Below are 18347 nucleotides of genomic sequence, written 5' to 3'. Positions count from 1 at the left end.
AAAAAAAAAAAAAAGCTTAGAGAGATGAACAAAAACACACACAGACACAAGACCAGAGACAAAGAGAAGCAGAGACCTCAAGAGGGAGTGATTGACAGAGACAGAGAAAAAGAAAGAGACCCAGGGATACAGAAAATAGGAAAAGACAAGGAAAAAAATAAAGTGAGGGTAGTGCGAAAGAGAGAGAGAGAGCGCTCAGTAGAGAAGGAAGCAGAGGGAGGGAAAGTGACAGAGAAAGTCCAGGGAGGGAGGGAGGGACAGCCCAGAAAGGGACAGGTACAGATGTAGTAAGATGCCACCAGTAAAAGACACCACCAGACAGAGATGGCTGCAACCGATCTGGAGAGAGGGTATCAGCAAGGTGTGGGGACATGGGGCTGGAGTCACAGGGAGGAAGCAAGGCGCAGGCCCTTGACCTAAGTGAACTGGTCAGGGGTCAGGCTGGACCCAGGCCACACCGTGCCAGAGCTGGCAGGTACTGCAGCCCCAGGCACCCTGGCTTCCTGCCCACAGTACAGGGCAAAGTGCCCAAGAGGCCTGGTGGGGAGGGCTGGGGTCGGGGGGGGGGGTCCCACTTTGCTGTGCCTTGAACTAGTGACTCCCAGCTCAGGGCCTTGGCACTGGCTATTTCCTCTGCCTGGAATGCTCTTCCCCCCAAAGAGTACTCAAATGTCACCCTCTTATGGAGACCCCTCCTGACCACTCCCCCACACTTTCTGGCTCTCTCTCCTTTAAGGTTCCCCTTCACACTTGACACTGTCTAACACACTGTGTGTGTCAGGTACTTATCTCATCTGTCTCCCCCATTTGGATGTCATTCCATGAGGGCAGGGACTCTTGTCTAGTTTCTTCACATCTGTATCACCAATGCGTAGAATAAAGGGCTGGCACACAGTAGGTGCTCAATACACATTTGATGAATGACAGAAAGCAAGAGAGGAGTTCCCGTTGTGGCGCAACAGGATCAGCAGCACCTTGGGAGCGCTGGGATGCAGGTTCAGTCCCTGGCACTGCCACAGCTGCGGCTTAGGTCACAGCTGCGGCTCAGATCAGATCCCTGGCCTGGGAACTCCATATGCCATGGGGCAGCCAAAAAAGGAAAAAAGAAAAAGAAAGGAAGCAAGAGAGACGTAGAGGCAGAGAGAAAGGGAGAGGGCAGAAACAGCTGTAAAATGTCTGAGAGGGAGAGAGGCAGAAGAGAGAGATGCAGGTGGAAGCAGGAAAAACAGAGAGAGAGGGAAAGAAACAGACATGCGTAGATGTACAGAAAGATGGAGGCGAAGAGGCGGAGCCTGTGAGAGAAAAGTACCAAGAGCACTAGGGGCGGAGCTGAATGCAGAGGCGGGAAGGGGTCGAGACAAGCAAAGTACCAACTCCCTGCCCAGACTCAGCCCGGGAACCAGGAATGGGAAAGGCCTCTGAAATTGAACTGAACTCAGTCCCTCCAGGCCTCCACTGGCCAGTTTGTCAAGCATCCGTCCCAGGGATGAGGAAAATCCCTTGTCTCCGGGAGCTGACCTCTGGCAAGTCTGTTTCCCTCTCTGAGCCTCATGTGCCAAATGCACACAAGAGCACCCTGCATGCTGGGCTGGGCCAGGTTCCAGGAGAGCTGAGGCACATGGAGAGAGAAAGGATGTGCCCTGAATCTCACAGGTTGAAAGGACCAGCTGGGACTAAGACTTGGCCCTGTCTGACCGCAGGGCTCCCACAGCCCCCTGCGTCTCTTCCATCCCACTGCCCGCTCTGCCTGTGCTTCCCACATCCCAGCCCTGACCATTTCTGGCCCATCCTTGTCAGACAGTGTGCAAGCTCCCTGATGGCAGGAATCTGCCCTGGTCAGTGCTGCATCACCCCACACGAGGGCCTGAAACACTACATGGACTCAGTACCTGTTTAACTGGCTGAAGAATAAATGAATAAACAATAGAATGAAAGGAGCAATTACTGACCAAAAAGGAATGGAGGGGTGACTCAGAAGGAATAGCCCTCCATCCTCCTCCTCCTTATTCTGCAGAGCCTGATGTCGAGCAGATACTTAAGAAATGTGGGGAGTTCTCGTCATGGTACAGTGGAAACGAATCCAACTAGGAACCATGAGGTGGCGGGTTCGATCCCTGGCCTCACTCAGTGGGTCAAGGATCCGGCATTGCTGTGAGCTATGGTGTAGGTCACAGACGTGGCTCAGATTCTGCGCTGCTGGGCTGTGGTGTGGGCCGGCAGCTGGAGCTCCGATTCGACCCCTAGCCTAGGGACCTCCATATGCCGCAGGTGCGGCCCTAAAAAGACCAAAAAGAAAAAAAGAAAAGAAAAGAAATGTGGAGTGTAGGAAGGAAGGAGTCAGGCCTGGAGCTGGGGGCACTAGATCATGAATTTGCATCTTCAGAATGAGAATCCCCGTAAAAGTTTCCTCTAGAAAACTCCAGCCTTGTCCTACGTGAATTTAGGGGAAAAGGACACCTGATCCCCAGATTGAAGAGGGGCTGGGGTCTCAGGGCTGCGGCTGGTGGTGGCAGGGCCGGATGTGATTTCCATCAGGAGACAGAAGGCAGAAGGAGGGGTCCTGGGCTCTCTTCCTGCCTCACTCATGCCAGAGAGGAGAAAGCTGAGGTCATCAGGAAGGGCAGAAACAGTGACAATGACAGAGAAAGAAGTGAATAAAACCCTATAAAGGACTCTGCTTGAGGGCTGGGATTTTTTTTTTTTTGAGGTGGGGGTGTGGTGGGTGTTGCTGTTTTGCTCATGGCCTAGAATAGTGCCTGGCACACAGTGGATGTTAACATTTTAACAACTAATCAGGCCATCCCAGGCTGAGGGCAGGCCTGGAGAGAAACTCTTTTTTTTTAGGGCTGCACCCACGGCATGCGAAAGTTCCCAGGCTAGGGCTTCAATCGGAGCTGCAGCTGCCAGCCTACACCACAGACACAGCAGCACCAGATCCAAGCCACATCTGGGAACTACACCACAGCTCGGCAACGCCAGATCCCCACCCACTGAGTGAGGCCAGGGATCAAACCCACATCCTCATGGATCCTAGTCAGTTTCGTAACCACTGAGCCATGACAGGAACTCCAACAAACTTCACTGTATATCCTTCTGCAGCTTTCGGGTTACCAAACCCAAGTTACCTGTCCCCAGAACATCAGTTTAAATCAAATCTAAAACAACAGGGAATTGAACAGAAATCAGAGAGGGGCAGAGAAGCAGAAAAGTGATGGAAAGGAAGGGAATTCTAGCCCCCTCACCCTCCCCTGTGCCGAGATTCCACCCCCTATGCCCCTGGGCTCTGAGGGACCTACTTCTCCAGCAGCAGAGCCACGGCCTCCTGGGCCTGCTCCCCGTAGGCATTGCCCTGCCTCAGCAGGCTCTCGGCAGCCTGTACGGCCACCTGCATCTTCTGCTGGTTCAGCTCCATCGTGGTCAGAAAATTCCGGTGCCGTTTCAATGCCTCCTCCACCGACTCCACGGTGCCGGGCAGATCCAGCCCTGACAGTGCCACCTCCTGGGAATGGGGGAGGGGTGATTTTCAGGTCAGCCCTGTGCCAACCCAGGGCCCGGGAGACGCCACCAGCCTGCCTTGCCGTCACTCTCCTCTCCCTTGCTCATTGTGTTCTAGCATCGAACATGCCAGGCATGGTCCCAAATTGAGGCCTTTGCCCATGCCGGTCCCTCTGCCCAGTAGTCTCTCTTCCTGCAGATAGCCCCATTCTTGGCTCTTTCGCCTTCTTCAGGCCTCTGACCATCAGCCAAAAATATCCTCTTCCTCCCTCGGCCACATCCCTTTACACGCCTTTGTTATTTCTTGTAGCATATTCCCGACATGACTTTATACATGCATTTACTTGTTTATCATCTACACACACACACACACACACACACACACAAATATCAGCTCATGAGGGTGGGATTTTGTGTTTGTTTCCTGTGTGCTCAGCCCCAGAATAGGACCTGGTACAGAGGGGGCAGTCACTATTTGGTTAATTGATGAAGGCTGACCTGGGTGCTGGATGACTACAAGGGTGTCCTCTCCCTCTCTGGGGTTCATTTTCTGAGTCGTAAAATGGGCGGGTCAGCTTTCTCTTGATCACCAGTACAGGGAGCCGCCCTTTCAGAAATGATCCCCAAGAGTTGGTACCTACTCTTGGAAAATCTGAAAACTGCGTGTTCTATCTTGTCCAAATGCTCATATTCCGTTCCCATCCCAGAAAGATCTCCAAACCGGATCAGCTGGCCCAGATTGCCTCTGCACTTCATTCCTCAAGCCATCAACCTTTCCAGAAAATCTGCAAATCGCCCTCCCTAATAAGAAGCTAATCTATTGGGCCCCCACAACCACATAATCCACAGTCACTCACAGACTCTCAGAATCTCTCAAGCTGAATTACCTACTACTGCAACCTTTATCCTGTTATCCACCCCAAGATCTTCTCTGAACCCCATTAACCCGTCACCAATCGCATTCTTTTCTTTCCTTCCAGACAATCCACAAACCCAGGAAGCTGCTCCAATGAACATCCAACCGTTCATCCTCACTCGGAATAATCCACAAACTGTCCCGTCAGATAAGATACCAGCCCACCCATCATGATCCTCAAATTGTTACACGCACCCCCACAAACCCAGCTACCCGCAGATACCCCGACATCAGAAGCCGCGAACCCAGGGGTCCCCGCAAACACACTCCTCCATACATTTCCCTGTCCCCCAAATCCCCCGAGGCCTCAGACCCCACCCGCGTGAGCCCAGAAGCGGGCACCTGGTTGCGCAGCACGGCGCGCGCCTGGCGTAGGTCTCGCAGAAAGAGCTGGTAGACGTGCGCCTGGACCAACGCCTCCCTGCGCACGTCCCACAAGCCGAGCAGCTTGTGCCAACCAAGTTCGAGGTGCGGCAGCCACTCGTCGAGCGCCAGGCCTGGGCCCAGCTCGCCGCCGTCGCCCGCCAGCAGCGCTTCGCTGGCCGCCACGATGCGCGCATAGTCCTCTTCGCGCCGGTCCACTTCCTCCTTGAGCGCGGCGTGGCGCGCCAGCAGCGCGTCCGCCTCTTCCAGGCTGCCGGGCAGGGGCCCCTCGCCGCCGCCCGCCGTCTCCTGGGCCCGCACCAGCCAGTCCAGGAAAGCGTCCAGGTCGTGCAGGAAGCGCTGCAGGCGCCCAGCCGCTGCCACCGCCTCGCCACAGGCCTGAGCCGCGCTGGCCAGAGCGCCCCACTCAGCGCCCAGTTCCTCCGCACCCTGCTGCAGCCTCGCAGCCTGAGCCGGGAAGCGCACAGCCAGCAGGGCCGCCTCCTCCAGGAGGGCCGCCTGGCGCGGCTCTAGCGCTTGCAGAGCGGCCTCCAGGCCGCTAAGGCGCCACTGCAGGGCGCCGCCGGCGCGGGGCGCGCTCTCCACCGCCCTCCGCTTCTCCCGCACCTGGGCGCGCACCTCCGCCACCTCCAGCACGTGGTTCTCCACCAGCAGCACTGCGCTCACCTCCTCTTTGCGCTGTTCCACCAGCTCCACGATGCGGTTCCACCTGCCCAGGGGAAGCAGGGCGGCTTAAGGAGGACAGGGACCCTTCTTGGGTGTGGAGGGCCCACAGAACTCCGCCCTTGTGTGACCTTGGAATGTCACCTTATCTCACCGAGCCCCAGTTTCTGCCTGTGTAAAATGGACTCGACCCAGCACATTTGCTTAGAGCAGCTGTTCTCAAAATGTAATCTGAGCAAGGACAAAACTATCTTCATCAAAATGCTAAGATGCTATTTGCCTTTTCACTCTCATTTCCTCCCCAGTGTACTGTGGAGTTTTCCAGAGGCTGCCGTACAAAGACATGGCAGAAGCAGACCTGAGACCTCAGCTACCTGAAGCCAGACATTTAAAAGGTTTGCAAAAACGCCCAGCAACCCTACTCTTCTCACTACTTTTTTGTTTTGAAAGATTGTTATTTTTTTAATTTTAAAATGTTAGTTACGTTAACATAATAAGTTTACTGTTGTTATTTTTAACAGCTTCATATTTTAAAATTACTCAGTATTAATTTTTAATATAGTAAATAGTGATGGATAGAACCCACTAAAACAAACTCTTCGGAGTCCTTAATAGTTTTTAAGAGTGCAAAGCATTGTGAAACCAGAGTGTGAGAACTGCCAGCTTGTGACATCTGTCCCCTCTAGAATGGACGTACCACAAGGACAGAGATTAGGACTCTGGAATCAGAAGGACCCAAGCTCAAGTTCTGCTCTGCCTGGATAATGCCACGTGAACTTGGGCAAATGATTTATTTCCCCTCTCTCATCCTGTCTCCTCATTTGGAAGATGGGGATAATTATGTCCAGTTTCTTTCTTTCTTTTTTTTTTTTTTTTGCTTTTTAGGACCGCACTTGCGGCATATGGAAGTCCCCAGGCTAGGGGTCAAATCAGAACTACAGCTGCCAGCCTATACCATGGTCACAACAGCTCAGGATCCAAGCTGTGTCTTCGACCTACACCACAGCTCCTGGCAATGCCAGATCCTTAACCCACTGATCGAGGTCAGGGATTGAACCCGCATCCTCATGGATACTAGTCGGATTCGTTTCCACTGTGCCACGACAGGAATTCCTAAGTCCACTTCGATGCATATTTAATGGGATCATGAGTCTAAAGCACTTGGAACATAATCTCACTAAATGCTGTAAATCATTCTGGCTGTCATTATCTCTTAAGGCCCTGGCACCCTGGGATTGTTGAGGCTGCAGAGGCTTGGAAATCACTGGGTATTGGGATCTTAGAGCACTGCAGTTAAAGGCAGTCTTTGGAGTCAAACAAATCCCACTTCAGAACCAGGCTTGATCTTCTCTAATTTGCAGGGTGACCTTGGGCCACCCTCGCTTCTCTGAGCCCCGGTTTCCTCCTCCCGAACATAGAACATAATTTATACCCCTGCAGACTGAATATATGTGCTCAAGAGCCCCAGCTCTGGAGCTCCCACTGTGGTGCAGCAGGTTAAGGATCTGGTATTGCCACAGCTGTGGCACTGGTGTCAGCTGTGGCGCAGATATGATCCCTGGCCTGGGAGCTTCCATATGTCATGGGTGTAGCCATTTAAAAAAAAAAGAGAGAGAGAGAGAGAGGCCCCACTCTGGATTCAGGTATAGCTGGGTTTGACTCCTACTTACTAGACTGAGTAAACTTGGATAAAGATTTCACCCCTCTGGATCTGTGTTGTTCTCTATGAACCCTCCCCACACCGTAAGAACGGCGGGTGGTGTTCTAGGGGGAAAATTTAATTTGTTACTATTGTTAAAGAGTTCTGAATTCTGGAAACTTTGTCATGGAAATTGGGGTTATTTGGGAGATAAAACAAGTGCTTGGAAAAATTTCTGGCAGATAGTAGATGCTCAATAAATCATTTCTGAACAAATAAGTTCATAGCTCATTGAAATCTACTGTATCCTCATTTTACCACATCATCACTAGCACTGGGTATTAACATTTTTTTCCAAGATTTTGCTAATTTACTAAGTGCCCTTGCCATCTCAGGGATTTGAAATTGCACATTTTTTTTGGAGTTCCCGTCATGGCTCAGCAGAATAAATCTGACTAGCAGCCACGAGGACATAGGTGCAATCCCTGGCCTCACTCAGTGGGTTAAGGATCTAGCGTTGCCATGAGCTGTTGCGTAGGTTGAAGACGAGGCTCAGATCTGGCATTGCTATAGCTGTGGCGTAGGCCAGTGGCTGCAGCTCTGATTTGACCCCTAGCCTGGGAACCTTCATATGCCATGGGTGCAACCCTAAAAAAGACCACCCCAAAAAAAAGAAAAAAAAAGAAAAAGAAAAGGAAATTACACATTCTTTTATTTTTTATAAATTTCTTTTGAAGAGTCTAATATACTGAAACTACACTTTTTTTTTCTTTTTCTTTATTGCTTTTTAGGGCCACACCTGCGGTATATAAAAATTCTCAAGCTAGGAGTCTAATTGGAGCCGCAGCTCACAGCAATGCCAGATCCTTAACCCACTGATAGAGGCCAGGGATTGAACCCTCATCCTCATGGATACTAGGCGGGCTGGTTCCCATGAGCCACAACGGGAACTCTGAAATTGCCCACTCTTGATTTCACAGTTGAGTGAATGAGGAATGATGGGAAGACCTGGTATGGGATACCCACAAGGACTTCCAGCCCCAGGCCCCACCCCACCTACCTGCTGTTGAGATGGTCCTGACAGGAGCGCACCTCATCTGAGCTGGGATGACCTCCTTCCACCAGCTCTTGGACCGTATGGTTCACGTCCAGGACACGGCCCATCAGACTATTCATCTCCTGGTCCAGACTCTCAAATCTGCAGAAGAAGGATGGACACACTCAGAGAATCCTGGACCCTTGGGTCCTGTTCATGGGTTTTTGTGACGCTGCCTTCTCCTGTTTATCCTCCTAATTCTTCAACCTCACCTCCTCAGGCTCCTTTGGTGGCTCCTCTTCTTCTACCTGCCACTTAAATGTTAGATTCCTCAGGGCTTTGTTCTGGGCCCTCTGAGTTTCCCTCAACCCTGCCTGGGCCACCTTACCATCCCCACAGCTTCAGTCCTTAACCCTGGCTCATCACTCGATACCTGACTCCAGCCTCAACCTTGTTCCTTTTGAACCTGTCTCCAACCTTGAAGCCTGCTGTGTACCTCCTTGGGGCTTCCTGCTGTGACTCAAACTGGCTTCAGCATCTCTCCCAGTTTGTTCTTCCTCTCAGTCCCCCCCACCTAGGGACCCGTCTCAGGGACAGCCCCATCTAGGGAGGCCAGTGCCCTGGGCTCTGTTTTGGACAACTCCTGTCCATCTCCACCAAGCCCGTCTGCCCCCATGGCCTATCCACTCGGGCTTCTGCCCTGGTCCAATCCTGTCGCCTCCTACCTGGGTCCACACCCCAGCTGCCTCTCCGGGCTCCCAGCCACCATTCTCACCCCCTCCAACCCACCCTCCACACAGCAGCCAGGGAGATCTGTGTTAAGCTCGCTGTGGTCCTCCCTTGTTTAAAACAATGCCAGTGCTGTGGCTTGGGTAACTGTGGGCACAGCCATGGCAGCAACCAAGCCTGTGTCTCCAGCAATGCCCAGCCCAAGACTTGGAACAGAGCAAAAGCTCAATAAGTACCCACTGAATGAGTGGATGGGTGAACACGCTCAGAGAGAGAAAGGCAGAGGTTCATCCACTAATTTAACAATCCGTTACTAAACCTGCCAACAGACAAATCTGGATGGTAACGTGAGGAAATGTGAAGTGAGGTGAGGGAAGAGAAAGGGACAAGGGCCAAAGCAATTTTATGAGCTAGGGAGGCCACATCTATGCAAGGGCAGTGGGAGTCCCAGGGGAGGGTTCAGGCTGGGGCATCCTTGGAGGAGCTTCAGTGAATTTCTTGCCAGGTGACTCTGAGCCTCACAGTAATAACAGCAAAGCTTCTGGAAGGCTCCCTGGACCCAGGCATTTGCTAACTATTTTCCTGGAATGAAGTCATTTACTGCTCTCCAGAAGCCTGTGAGATCGCCATTGGGATTAATATCATTCCCATTTTACTGGAATCCCTGATTCCGGGTGCGTGAACGTGGAAACTGTTGAACCAGGAAGGCGAGGCTGTGCGTGAGGAAGGGGACCACTGCACACTCACCGGTGCTGCACCACCTCGACGTCGTCGAGTGAATCGGGCACACGCATGGCGAGCAGCCACTGCTCCTTCTCACCGATCCACAGCTCACACGCGTGCACCTCCCCGAACATGCGGTAGACAGCGAGGGCATCCCGAAGCCACTGGCGCCGCAGGGCAGCCACCTCAGTCACCTCGGCGAAGAGCTGCTCGGCCTCTACCACGCGAACCTGCAGGGCCACCACCAGTGGCCCGGCGCCACTGGCGCCCCCCAGGGACGCCAGCTGACGCCGCAGGCCGCCCACCGGCCCCCGATGCGCCTCCACCTCCCCGGTGAGCGCGCGGTGTTGGCGGGCCAGGCGGCGGCTGGATGCCTCGTCGTGGCCGAAATCGCCCGCGGCTGCTAGGCGATAGGCGTCGCGAAGCCAGTCCAGGAGGCCGTCGAGATCAGCGCCAAACTGGTGCAGCGCCCGTGCTTCCTGCAGCCGCCGTTCGCGCCGCGCCGCCGCCTCTTCCAGCCGCTGCCAGCGCCGCCGCGCGCTCGCCGCGCGCTCCGCCAGGCCGGCTAGCCGCACCGTCTCGGCGCCCGGGCCCACGGCGCCACCAGCCGCGGCCAGCTCCTCGCCACGCCGCAGGGCCTGCTGCAGCAGCGCCCGCCGCCCTCCCAGCTCGCCCTGAAGGATCTTGTGCTGTGCCAGGAGGCGCGCGGTGCTGGACAGGTCGTGTGCACCGCCCGCCGCTCCCGCCGCGCCCGCCGCTCCCGCACCGCCGCCGCCCGCCGCCTCTAGGAGGCGCTCCTTGTCACGGGCCCAGCTCTCGGCCTCCTCCAGCTCCTGCAGCAGAGCCCACAGGCTGCGCGAGGCCTCCAGCTCCGCGCGCCGCCTCGCCGCCTGCTCCTGCAGCTCCGCCAGACAGCCGTGCACGTGGTTCACACGGTTGCAGATGACCTGCGGATCGCAGGGCTGGTAACCTGGGCCAGGAAAAGGGGGAAATCCGGGTTGGGCACGGGCCAGGAGGCGCCCGGGAGAGGGTGGTGCGGACCACCTGCCTAGACGTTGGCCCGATTTCACCAAATGCCAGGTTACACGTGCCTTCCTCCGGGCAGCCTTTCCTGACACCCCAAATCTAGAGTAGACGCCTTCTCTGGCTCTCCCAGACTTCGCTTCCCACATCCCAGCCTAGACCACTATGCCTGTTTCTTCCTCATCCCAGCTCTGACCCCTCCCGGCTCTCACTGCCAGTCTGTCTCCCCCACTGGACTGGAAGCCCCATAAGGGCAGGGCCTGGAGCTGTCTCCATCACACAGTGTCCCCACCACTGCCCAGCACAGGGTGGAGCCCACAGCAGTGGCTAAATGAAAACATTGACTTATCGATTGAAAGATGGGTAGAAACTGAAATTTAGAGAATCCTAGAATCTGCATGTTTTGGTGGAAATATATATTGTGTGTTTCCTTCAGAAATGGATCAAATGAAACGTCTCTACCCTTAGGCTATGCTGGGTTCCTTCTTTCATCCTCTGTTGCCTAATCTATTAACCTAGTGATGACCTAAACTCTTTTTTGTCTTCAAATATTTCAGCTTCCTCCTGGACCTCTAGTTTGAGACTGAGAGCTGTGAGATTAACTTAAGGAGTCGCAGCCCCCATTTCCTTAATGAAACAGAATAAAATGAATAGAAAATATCAAAGGCATGGGAAAGCATTGTTTTTTGTTTGTTTGTTTGTTTTTTAGGGCTGCACCTGCTGTATATGGAGGTTCCCAGGCTAGGGATCAAATCTGAGCTAGAGCTGCCTGCCTGCACCACAGCCACAGCAACACCAGATCCAAGCCGGGTCTGCAACCTACGCCGCAGCTCACGCAATGTCAGATCCTTAACCCACTGAGGGAGGCCAGGGGTCAAACCTACAACCTCATGGTTACTAGTTGGATTCATTTCCACTGGGCCACAGCAGGAACTCCGGAAGCCTTGTTTTATAAAGGCTTTGTGTCTGTATGTGTGTGTGTGTCTGCCCATGTGCCTGTGAACTCTGGGTCATGAGGTAAATGTATATTTCTTACTGGGTCAAAACAGTGTGAGAGACACTGTCCTAGATGGCGGGCAGGATTTCTGCATTTCTGGACATTCACTAAAATCGACCCAAATACCAAGGCATCCAACTGAATCATAAACATCAACCATCAACGGTGACTATGTATCCAGGCTTTACTCGGACACAATGTCGTTTAATGCTGATAACCATCCTATGAGGCTAGTACCCTCTTGACCCCCTCTTGCAGATGAAGAAACTCATGCTCAGGGAGGGAAGCTGCTTGTCCTGGATCAGCTAAGAAGTGGTGGCTCAGGAGGCTACACTCTGGACCACTTATCAGGCAGCGCTGCCTCCTGTCACCATGACAACACACACCCTACACTTGCTTCTTTGCTGTTTCCATGGTGCTGCTGATGCCCTGTCACCAGGAGCCAAGACCTCACAAGGAAAAGACAGAGGGGAGCCTCCTGGACAAAGACCTGTAAGAGCAAAGGAAGGACGATGGAGAGGGTCACCACTAATGTCGTGAGGTTGGTGACAGGCTGAGCTAGGATGGGGATGTCTGCACTGGGGCTTGGAAGCAGACCTCAACATTTGCTCTTAAGCTACGACCCAGCCCATGAGGGTGAGAACCTCGCCAACCATCCTGCAAGCCCGACAGCCTCTGCCTTTTCCAACAGTGCCTCAGGATTCCCCAGGGTTGTGGCTCCAGAGAAAGGAGTGAGACAGACCAGTCTCAAAACCCGTGTATCAGCTCTACGGCTCTAGGCCCCGGTTTCCTCATCACTGAGAAAAAGAGCAGCCCTGATGCTGCCAGCGCTCAGTCACAGTTGCTTAGGACACAGCATCAGACAGGGCCACCTGCGATCGAGACGGCCATCCGTGAAGACAGGATTGTTCCCCCATCACGTCTGAGTGCACACAAAACAAGATCACTGCGCAAACCACAAAACAGCCACCCACCTCCCCCCACACACCCAAGGTAAACCACTCCTGCCAACCCCGTTCCTTCCACTACCTGGATTTTTCTCTTTAATTTTTGGCCACATCCACGGCATATGGAAGTTCCCTGGCCAGGGATCGAATCTAAGCCACAGCTGTGACCTACGCCACAGCTGCGTCAATGCCAGATCCTTAACCCACTGTGCCTCCTCGGGAACTCTGCATGATTAAAAATGATTAAGATGAGCAATCATCTAATTACCTCCACTTCCTGACAGCATCCAATCTTCAGCAAAATACAGAACAATAAATCATCCCACATCACCTAACACAAGCCCACATCCTATAACGAGCCCTTCTTAACATCTTCTTACTGGGATGCTTCATGGTTCCCCCTGGTGTCTGCAAAGAGGCAACAAACTCAGCTTGTGGTATTTGGCTGGAGGGCAGTGACATCAGCAACATGAGAGCCTCATGTTTGGGTTTTGGTCTGGGTTTTGCTTATCGGCATCCATGCCCCTGCTTCTGCTCATGGCGCCCCACCTCCCTCCTCAGGTCATGTCTTCGGAGGGAGCTTACCCCATTCTTGGCCCTCAGTGGGCATGTCACATAGATGTGGCCGATTAGATCACCGTATAGCCTGGGGTGATCTTATAATGCTTGGCTGTGGGATGGGAATGGAACCCACAGTGGACTCATGAAAGCTTTCCTCGGCCCTTTTGCCAGAATATTGGGAGAAAGGGACCTGTCCCTTGCTGGGTCTGTGAAGCTGCTGGGATGTAAACATGGGGATGGATGAGCCCAGATTTACCCCACAAGGGGACAGACTGCCCAACATAAACATAAAGACTAGAGTCAGAGAGAGATGGAGTCTGAAAAGTATCACTGAACTATCCCTGGATCCAGCCATACCTGAAGCAAAACTCATCCCTTCCTGCACATTAAGGTACATCAGCCGATACATTCACCTTTCCTCCTTAAGTTAATTGAATTGGGTTTCTATTGGTTGACACTGAACAGGCCTTGACAACAATTACCTTATCCAGCCTTTTTATGGTATTCACCGAGAACCACTTGTGAAAGCCTTAGCACATAACAAGTGCTCAATAAACACCAACTATTACTGCAGCATCTCAAAGCAGGAAGAAGTCACATGGTCCACCCTCCCACCCAAGACACTGATTCCCTTCCCATAATATCCCTGATGGAGTGTGATCCTAGTTTGTGCTTGGATGCCTCCCAAGACAGGGAGCTCACTCCTTCATTCTGTCTCTCAGGAGACATTCTACTTCTATTAGCACCAGCCCTGAAAGTCTCCACCCCGATCTCCAAACCCAGACTCACCCTGCAGCTGGGAGAAACGCAGGGCAGCAGCGTTGAGAGCCTCCACCCGCTCACTCTGGGCCGCGATGTCCCCCTCCAGCAGTCCATGCTTCTGCAACAGGTCCTCAGCCTCCACCAGGTGCTGCCCACACTCCCGGGACAGCAGCTGAGCCTACAAGAAGGGGCAGCCCTGAGCAGATTTTCGGCATCAGCTCTCAGCCCCCCATTGCCCATGCCAGCCCTCTGCTCCGCCGCTTGGACCCTGATCTCTGTCTCTGTGTCTCTATCTCTGTGTTTCTATCTCTGAATGTTCCATCTCTTATCGTCGCCACAATGCTGAGCTCGGTCTCCGCCATGGCATCTCCCTCTCTACGCCTCCACTTCTTTCTTCTGTCTCCCTCTGCCTTCACCCCTTTCTCTTCTCCATCTCTACCCCTCTTTCTCTCTAGGTCTCTCTTTGTGTCTGTATCCCTCTTTCTGCTTCCATCCTTCTTATTTCCAACTTGTTCTGTATCCCTCTATCTCCCGTAGGTCTCTCTCTTTCTCAAATGAATTCCATCTCCTTGAATCTTTCTCTGTAGCCATTTAGATTTCTGTTGCTACCTTTGTTTCTGCTTCTCCAGCTCTCTCTCTCCGATTTCTCTTTTTCTCAAAGGGTCCTAATTTTCCTCTGATTTAATCTATCTGTCTTCCTATTTCTGCTTTTTTTGGCGGCTTGATGTGAGATCTCAGTTCCGAGGCCAGGGATTGAACCCTGGTTGTAGTGGTGAAAGCACTAAATCCTAACCACTAGACCACCAGGGAACTCCCCATGATGTCTCTTTATCTGTTTCTCCAGATATTTCTCTGTCTCTCACTCTTTTTCTGCTTCTCTGTCTCTCTCTGTATCTTCCATCTTCCCCTTTGTTTCCCTTTCTCTATATCTCTTTCTGTCTCCCTCCCCTTCCCTCTCTATCTTGGATTCTTTCAGTATATACCCCTCCCTCCCCGCCTGGCCCGCCATCCCCATCCCTGGCCCTCAGTCCGGTCCCCACCTGCATCTCCTCCATCCAGTCCACCATGTACACCATCTCCTGGAAGACTTTCTGCAGGGCCAGGTTCTGCTCGAGTCGTGTCCGCCGGGCACCTACCAGCCCAGTCAGCAGGGCCCACTGGCGCAGGACACTGTCACGCTGGGCTGCCACCCGGCGGGCATCATAGTAGCCTTCAGTCGCCAATGCCTGGGCCAGCTCCGCCACGCCCTGCACCCGCTCCTCATAGGCTGCAATGTCTGCCTCAATCGCTTCATGCTTCTTCATGGCTGCCTCCACTGCTGGCAGCTCATACCCAAAGTTGTCCTGGGGCAGGGCAGGCCACAGACACTCATCCATGTCGCCTCAGCAGTCAACCTGTTACCTGGACCCTGGGAGACCCTCAAAACTCCCCCACCTGCTCCTGTTAGAGCAGTCCCGGCCTTCCTTGTTACCCTGGAGACCAAGCTCACCATGCCCAGTTATCCTGGAGACCAGCCCCATCCATCCTTGTTACATCTCTAACCCTAAAATTGTTACCCAGGAAACAGGCCCCATTATTCTATTCCATTCCCTAGAGACTAGGGACCAGGCTTACCCTATCCTGTTACTTCGGGGGTTTTTGTGTGTGGTTTTTTTTTGTTGTTGTTGTTGTTTTTTAGGGCCACATCCTTGACATACGGAGGTCCCCAGGCTAGGGGTCTAATCAGAGCTACGGCTACCAGCCGACACCCACAACCACAGTAACGCAGGATCTGAGCCATGTCTGCGACCTACACCATAGCTCACAGTAACGCTGGATCCTAACCCGCTGAGAGAGGCCAGGGATCGAACCCGCAACCTCATGGGTCCTAGTTGGATTCATTTCCGCTGCACCACCACGGGAATTCCCTATCCTGTTACTTTGTAGGCCAATTCTGTCCTCCTGAGTTACCCTGGACACACCAGATAACAACATCCTTTGTCACCTAAGAGATAATTAAATCCTCTGCCTATTTCTGAAGAGACTAATTCTGCTCCTCTAGTTACCCTGGAGACCAGCCTCACTCTCCTATTACCCTGGAGAGCAAGCCCACACTTCATGTGTCACCTAGGAGACGAATCCAACACTTCTCTGTTGCTCAGGAGATCAAGTCTCCCTCCCCAGGCCCAGGGCCTAGCCCCACCCTCCTCCCTTTCCCCCGGAGCCAAGCCCTACGCCCTGGTACCTGGGACACCAGGCGCTGGTTCTCATTCAGCCAGCTCTCCCGCATAGCCACCTTGTGGTCAAACCTCTGGGCCAGGAGTTCCAGCTTCTCCTGCCGGATCAGCTCGGCCCGTAGGGCAGCCTCCCGCTCATGTTCTGCCTTCTCCAGCTGGCCCCATGCCTAGGGAGGCAGGAGGAGGCAGTCAGACTCCAACTCGCCCCAGTTTAATGGCCCTGTGTCTCTGTCTGAGGTCAGTCCCAGCACTTATGGCACCTTCGAACAAACTTGGAAGGAAATGCTGCTTCCTCATGAGCCTTTACTGCTGGAAAGCCCTCAGAACGCATTTCCAATCCATGTTCTTGCAGTGTGAATGGCTCCCTTGAGCAGTGCACAACCTACACAACTACACAGAGCAGCCCTTCATCTCCTCTACCTCCTCGGCCTCACCTTGTCGATATCCCAGATGCCGCAGCCTTCCCGGGGCACAAAGAGACGACGGTTGCAGGCACGCAATTTGCTCTGGATGCTGAAGAGCAGCACCTCCAGGTTCCCCTTCTCCTGGAACCTGAGGAGCCTGAGCTCAGGAGCCTTGCTCCCCGCCCCAACCTGCCCCCCTCCCTTCCCAAGCGGGGCCTCACTTGACAGGCTTCTCCAGTGTGCAATAGGCCGTGAAAGCCTGAAGCTGCTGCTGCACCCCACTCAAGGAGTTGGCAAACTTCTGGTTGCTGATGAGGCCCACGGTGCGATGGATCCAGGCCAGCAGCTCGGCCGCCAGCTCCTCATAGCGCTCCATGATCCTGCCCACCTCCAGCACCTGGTCCAGCACCTGACCCGACAAAGGAGGATGGGCTTGGCCTCAGCCCAGACATGCCCCTGTGTCGTTCCCAGGCCCCACCCACCCCGCTCCTCAGCTCCTCATACCTTCCCAATCCGCTTCCCCTCCACGGCCAGAGCCTTCATCTTGGAGAAATAGTGGTAGAAGGAGACCACATAGGTGATGATGGACTTCTCATCTGGAGCCTCCATGTTTACATCTGGCGGGGAAACGAGAGTAAGGGAGAAGTTTCCGTCATGGTGCAGTGGTGAACGAATCTGACTAGGAACCATGAGGTTGAGGGTTTGATCCCTGGCCTTGCTCAGTGGGTTAAGGATCCACAGCTCGGATCCGGTGTTTCTGGGTCTGTGGCATAGACGGGCAGCTACAGCTCCGATTAGACCCCTAGCCTGGGAACCTCCATATGCGGTGGGAGGGGCCCTAGAAAAGACAAAAAGACAAAAAAAAAAAAAAAAAAAGAGAGAGGGAGTAAGGGAGCAGGACAGCAAGCACCCTGACAGAGGGACTGAAGGTGGAGGGGGGGAGAACTCACTAGCTGTGTGACCTTGGATAAGATAACTAACCTCTCTGTTCCTCAGTTTTTGTATCTGCCCAATGGGAATCCTCCTCACAGGATTAAGTAAACTACCTGGAGGCCAGCAGCTACAGCTCCCAGTGGACCCCTAGCCTGGGAACCTCCATATGACGTGGGTGTAGCTCTAAAAAGAAGAAGAGGAGTTCCTGTAGTGGCACAGTGGTTGACGAATCCGACTAGGAACCATGAGGTTGCGGGTTCGGTCCCTGCCCTTGCTCAGTGGGTTAACGATCCGGCGTTGCCGTGAGCTGTGGTGTAGATTGCAGATGCGGCTCGGATCCCGCTTTGCTGTGGCTCTGGTGTAGGCCAGTGGCTGCAGCTCTGATTCGACTCCTGGCCTGGGAACCTCCATATGCCGCAGGAGCGGCCCAAAGAAATAGCAAAAAGACAATAAATAAATAAATAAATAAATAAATAAATAAAATAAAATAAAAAGAAGAAGAAAAAAATGCAAAGGAGGAGTTCCCGTCATGGCACAGTGGTTAACGAATCCGACTGGGAACCATGAGGTTGCGGGTTCAATCCCTGACCTTGCTCAGTGGGTCAAGGTTCCGGCGTTGCCATGAGCTGTGGTGTAGGTCGCAGACGCGGCTTGGATCCCGAGTTGCTGTGGCTCTGGCGTAGGCTGGCAGCTACAGCTCCGATTCAACCCCTAGCCTGGGAACCTCCATATGCCGCAGGAGCAGCCCAAGAAATGGCAAAAAGACAAAAAAAAGAAAAAAACGCAGAAAGAATAGCCTGGCACAGAGGAGAAACTCAATAAATCTTATTACTATTATTTTTTTGGCCGTGCCCATGGCATGTGGAGGTTTCTAGGACAGGGATCAAACTCAAGCCACAGCAGTGACAAGGCCAGATCC

The 18347-nt window shown here is 53.4% G+C and overlaps 1 protein-coding gene across 4 annotated transcripts in view; it reads right to left on the bottom strand.

The window, feature by feature from the left end:
• SPTBN4 (spectrin beta, non-erythrocytic 4) overlaps positions 1 to 18347 on the bottom strand; it is an 83065-nt gene that overhangs the window by 39020 nt on the left and 25698 nt on the right. For all 4 annotated transcript variants that reach the window (XR_014806204.1, XM_021094394.2, XM_084960886.1 and 1 more), the window contains exons 8-17: positions 17000 to 17112; positions 16717 to 16904; positions 16526 to 16643; positions 16100 to 16258; positions 14916 to 15218; positions 13903 to 14053; positions 9610 to 10555; positions 8158 to 8295; positions 4754 to 5504; positions 3297 to 3499 (exon numbers count right to left, since the gene is read on the bottom strand). Coding sequence is in view for 3 of the 4 variants with exons in the window: in XM_021094394.2 (XP_020950053.2) it covers positions 3297 to 3499; positions 4754 to 5504; positions 8158 to 8295; positions 9610 to 10555; positions 13903 to 14053; positions 14916 to 15218; positions 16100 to 16258; positions 16526 to 16643; positions 16717 to 16904; positions 17000 to 17112 (3070 nt within the window). In the remaining variant the exon portion in view is untranslated. The remainder of the gene's footprint in view (positions 1 to 3296; positions 3500 to 4753; positions 5505 to 8157; positions 8296 to 9609; positions 10556 to 13902; positions 14054 to 14915; positions 15219 to 16099; positions 16259 to 16525; positions 16644 to 16716; positions 16905 to 16999; positions 17113 to 18347) is intronic.

Source organism: Sus scrofa, chromosome 6 (assembly GCF_054392235.1).
Source record: "Sus scrofa isolate SSC_HxYL_T2T_F1_AM1 chromosome 6, Sscrofa_HxYL_maternal_Yorkshire_Landrace_v2.0, whole genome shotgun sequence".
NCBI classification, from domain to species: Eukaryota; Metazoa; Chordata; class Mammalia; order Artiodactyla; family Suidae; genus Sus; species Sus scrofa.
This window is presented reverse-complemented; position numbering and strand designations above follow the sequence as displayed.